General features: G+C 31.2%; 1 protein-coding gene across 1 annotated transcript in view; it reads left to right on the forward strand.

Moving 5' to 3' along the window:
- Positions 1-343: 343 nt before the first annotated feature.
- The window catches only part of LOC103600122 (chromosome unknown open reading frame, human C18orf63), a 33,092-nt gene continuing 28,734 nt past the window's right edge, over positions 344-4,701 (forward strand). Inside the window, exons 1-3 of the mRNA XM_008584353.1 lie at positions 344-477; positions 2,278-2,356; positions 4,107-4,163. Of these exons, the coding sequence (XP_008582575.1) occupies positions 344-477; positions 2,278-2,356; positions 4,107-4,163 (270 nt within the window). The remainder of the gene's footprint in view (positions 478-2,277; positions 2,357-4,106; positions 4,164-4,701) is intronic.

The following is a 4,701-nucleotide window of genomic DNA, read 5'->3' on the forward strand; positions in this document are numbered from 1 at the left end:
GTTCTATAATATATTTCAGTGTTGGTTGTGTAACTGAATGTAATAAAAAAAAACATTGAACTGTACACTTTGAATGGGTGAGTTGTGTGTTATGTGAACTATATCTTAATAAAACTTGTACCAAAAAATCCTAGAAAATCATTAGGAAACCTTAAAGGTTAAATGTCAGTGATAACTGCCAAAGTGTGCTAACTAATTTGTTTTTGTTGTCTTATACTAATGTAGTATCAAATATTATGTTCTTAGTTGGTATTGAAATCCTATTGGTAAGATGGTTTACTTCCTTTTATCCCTGTTTGTTTTTAAAGGCCTGATTGCTGAGACAGTCAGTCAGCAGGAAAATATGAATGATTCTAGGCAGCAGTCACTGTTCTTCATCACACTTCCAGATTTACACAAACTCTGTGCTATCAGGATAATATTGAATAATGGTGTGGCAGATACTGCGATTAGGAGTACACAAATGAAGATGTGCAGGTAAAAAAAACCTCTTATAACAGAGGCTTTTCAAACTTTTTAATACCTATTAGAGCTGCTTTAGATGGATTTCCTTTAAAGAAAAATACTCATTCACTTAACTGTGTGTATAATTTTATGAATTTTAAAATAAAGGAATTGAGTTTTGTTTTGACCAAGTATATTGGATTACATTTAAAGAGAAACTTACAATACTTGAGTTTTTATATATTTATTTTTTATTTGTGACCATTTATGTGCTTTCCTTAAATTTAAACTCTCTATAGACATTCATGAATTAAAATCAGGCTCCCCAAAGCGTAGAAATACTAATTTATAAATATTTACTGAGTATTTGTTGTCATGGGGGCACTTAGAAATACTACACACATTTTACATTAGTATAGTTTTTTAAATTTTCAACTCAACATACAACAGTGAAGAGTGTTTCTCTAGGAATTGTCTCAAGATATCTAACCCAAGATATTCTTTGAAAAACAGTTTAGTAGAAGCCTAAAGTATAATTCCATGATTACTGAGGACCTATTATGTATTAGTCCCTTAAATTGTTTGAGGCAGTCAAAGAACTTCTCATAGAACACATGACAAGATTATATCTTTAACTGAATTTCTTGGAGAACAAACACCTGTAAGATTGCTGGGGCCAGAAAGGAGGAAGACACTCTTGGGGTATCCTCCATTTTCCCCTTACTTATAAAATTTTTCTTTGGCTTATTGCATATTTTCCCACCCAAGAGCGTTAGGGAGCTCTTACCCTTCCCACTAAGTTGTAGTTTGATATCTATTGAAGACTTTCCTGTGGCCCCTTCAGGAAATACTAAAATAGGTAGAAAACCTTTAAGTGAATTTTCTGCTATTTGCCATTGAATTGAAAGTGGCCATACCCACAGAATGAGGCTGTCTTAACTCACTCTCCCAGTAAGTGAAAGCCTATAACACTGAACAGAAACCTAGCTTTGTTCCACAAAGGCGGGCCTTGCAAAAGCAAGTACCTGCTACAGCTGGGTTCCAACAAATGTGAAGCCACCAGAAACAGGTTGGCCCATCTTGTTTTTTGAGATAAACCCATACATGGTACCTGTGGTTATTTTAATTTGTTTCTTTGATAATTAGTAATGTTGAAAATTTTCAAATTTCCAGCTATTTATTTTTGTATTTTTCCTATCTTTTCCCTGAACTTTGAACAAAATTATTGATGGTAATTTGAATTTTCATGAATTTTGTTTTAATTTCATTTGGCTGTTGAAAACTAAACTAAAACCACTACCTACTTCTTTCTGGCTTGGGAAGAATTTCCTTTTTGAAGGAAAAGAATCTAGTCTGTAGTTCTAATTTTCAAGTAGTTGATAATTTCACTGATTGGTAAATCTTTAGACTCTTGTCTCTAGTGCCTCCTGCCCACTACCTTAAAAAAAAAAAAAAAAAAATGGAGGAAACAGAAGTTAAAAGAGATGGATTCCTCATTGTTTAGACTTCTTAAGTATATATTTAGGACAGAAATAGAGTTTTAAAAGAGGAATTTAGGTTGACAGATGAAAGAGGTTGGGAAACTCAGATGTAGGGACAATTCTCATTAATTTCAGTATCTAAAACTTCATAATTCTCTTAATTCAAGTGTTGACTGAGTCCCTACAATGTCTAAGATTCCATGCTAGTGTGTGGGTAGATACAGACGTCTATAATCCTTGCCTAGAAGAAAATTAAAATTTTAACTAAGCAAATATTTTAAATATTCCAATAAAGTGAAAACACAGACAGAGGGCAAGTCTACTTTGAAATTAATACATTTCATCTCCACAGGCAATTGCTACTTTTGCATCAAGATATTCTTACATCACCTGTGCCTGGAGTATTAAACCAAATTTGGGTGGTGATGGCGGTTAGTATTTTAACATTTTATGAAATATTACTGATTATTGGGAGCAATACTTATAGACAACAATTTAGGTATTATAGCTGCAACTGGGGATGGCTTATAAGGATGAGTCACAATGTGTCATAGTTTTATCAAACCATTAATAGACTAACTTTGATATGCCTGGATGTTAAAAATCCATTTTCCTGGTTCTAATTTAATATTTAGTTTTCTGTCTTAAGTGCTGAAATAATAGACTATTCATTGAATAAAACTTAGTATTTTTTAAGATAACATGGGCTCAATACCTTTTATTGTATTATATTCTTTAGAATTATGCATAATACAAAGAACAAAGTTTCCCATTTCAACAGATCTACAACCGTTTTTAACAAACTTAGATCAATGTTTTTTAAATTTGAAAATTTTATTAAAAAAAATTTTTACACTTACTAAAATTAGAACTGGAAACATATTTCCCAATACTGTATATAACTGAGAATTATAATAAAGTGTCAAAAATCTTTATTAAAATTATATTATCCTGAGATTTTTGTCAAAAATCTTTCTGAAAATCCTGTTTTTCTGAGATTTTAATTCCCCAGAATCCAGTGAAATCAACATTTATTAGCAATGCTAGTAAGTCATCCAAAACCTTCAGTTCTTTTATTTTTCTTCTAGGTCTTTGTTATATGTCCATCTTTTATCTTCTTATCCTTAATATAGTTTTTAAGAAAGACAAGCTGTTGGTGAGCAAGTAGATTAATATCTCTTATTTGTGTCCTCTCCTACCTGAAAATCTTTATGTAACAAGCAGGGACATTGTTTTAAATTTCTAGCAAATTCAAGTATCCTAATCTTTATAACATTAGGATATATTAGATATAACATTCTGCAAAAAAATTACAAAAATAATTAAAGTAGAAAATGAGGTTTTTATACATACTATTTTGGAACTTTCCTTTTATTTTCTCTTTAACAGATTTTCCTGGAAATCTTCCTATGTCACTACATATATTTTTTCCATTTTTAAGACTGAAATATTTCATTGTATGGGTGTATAGTAGTTTATTACTTTCTAATGCACATCTGAGTTTCAAGTTTTGTGCTATTACAATCAGTGCTTCAGAAAGCATCATTGGAATTATATCATTTTTTATGTGTCCGATAGTTTCTATGGGTTAAATTTCTGTAAGTGGGATTACAGCACATTTTAAACTATAATCTAAACATTGCTAAATTTCTCTCCAAAAGGCTTGTCTGGATTGCATTTTAACAAATAGTGTATGAAAGAACTATTTTCCCACATCCCCATTAATGCTGGATATTAGAAGCCTTTAAGTATTTTTTAATCTGCTGGGTTAAAAATAATATCTTCCTTTAATTTGTATTTCTTTCATTAGTGAAGTAGAGCACTTAGGCCTTTTGAACTTGATCTTCCATTTGTGTTCATTTTCCTTATTCGTGTTTAAGGATTTATTATATATTAAGAAAGGTATTAAGTATTTATTATATGAAATTCACTGGCCTTTTCCTTTGTGTGACTTATATAGTCATGTCACTCTCAGAAAAGCTTTCCTCACTTTGAGAATGTGCCCACAGATTCTAGTTCAAGGGGAAGATGAACATCACTTCTTCTCCAAGGCATAGGAGCTGCTAGAATGATGGCCTGTTTCTATGCCTTCTGCTGGATAATGCTTAAAATCTTTCTGTATTGAATTATTTAATTACATATTTATGTTGTCTTTTTTATAAATGTGGATTTTTGTTACAGATAGCATTTTATAAAGCTGGAAAACTTAATGCCTATATTGAAAAATTTGGAGCTAAGGTAAGTTTTTTTTTTTTTTAGAAAAATTCATAAACATTTTTTTCCCCATAACTCTTTTAACTTTTATTTAATAGGGTAGAACATTATTAATTTATTTTTAAAATTTATTTTATTTTATTTTATTTTTTAATTTTATTTTGTCGATATACAATGTGGCTGACTATTGTGGCCCATTACCGAAACCTCCCTCCCTCCTCCTTCTCCTCCCTCCCACCCAACAATGTTCTTTCTGTTTGCTTGTTGTATCAACTTCAAGGAGTTGTAGTTGTTAAGTCTTCTTCCCCCCCCACACCGGATTTTGTGTGTGTGTGAATTTATTTATTTATTTTTAGCTCCCACCAATAAGTGAGAACATGTGGTATTTCTCTTTCTGTGCCTGACTTGTTTCACTTAATATAATTCTCTCAAGGTCCATCCATGTTGTTGCAAATGGCAGTATTTCATTTGTTTTTATAGCTGAGTAGTTTTCCATTGTGTAGATATACCACATTTTCTGTATCCACTCATCCGCCAAAATAGTATGGTACTGGCATAAAAA

The sequence above is a fragment of the Galeopterus variegatus genome, unplaced genomic scaffold, assembly GCF_000696425.1.
Source record: "Galeopterus variegatus unplaced genomic scaffold, G_variegatus-3.0.2 Scaffold3233, whole genome shotgun sequence".
Classification (NCBI taxonomy): domain Eukaryota; kingdom Metazoa; phylum Chordata; class Mammalia; order Dermoptera; family Cynocephalidae; genus Galeopterus; species Galeopterus variegatus.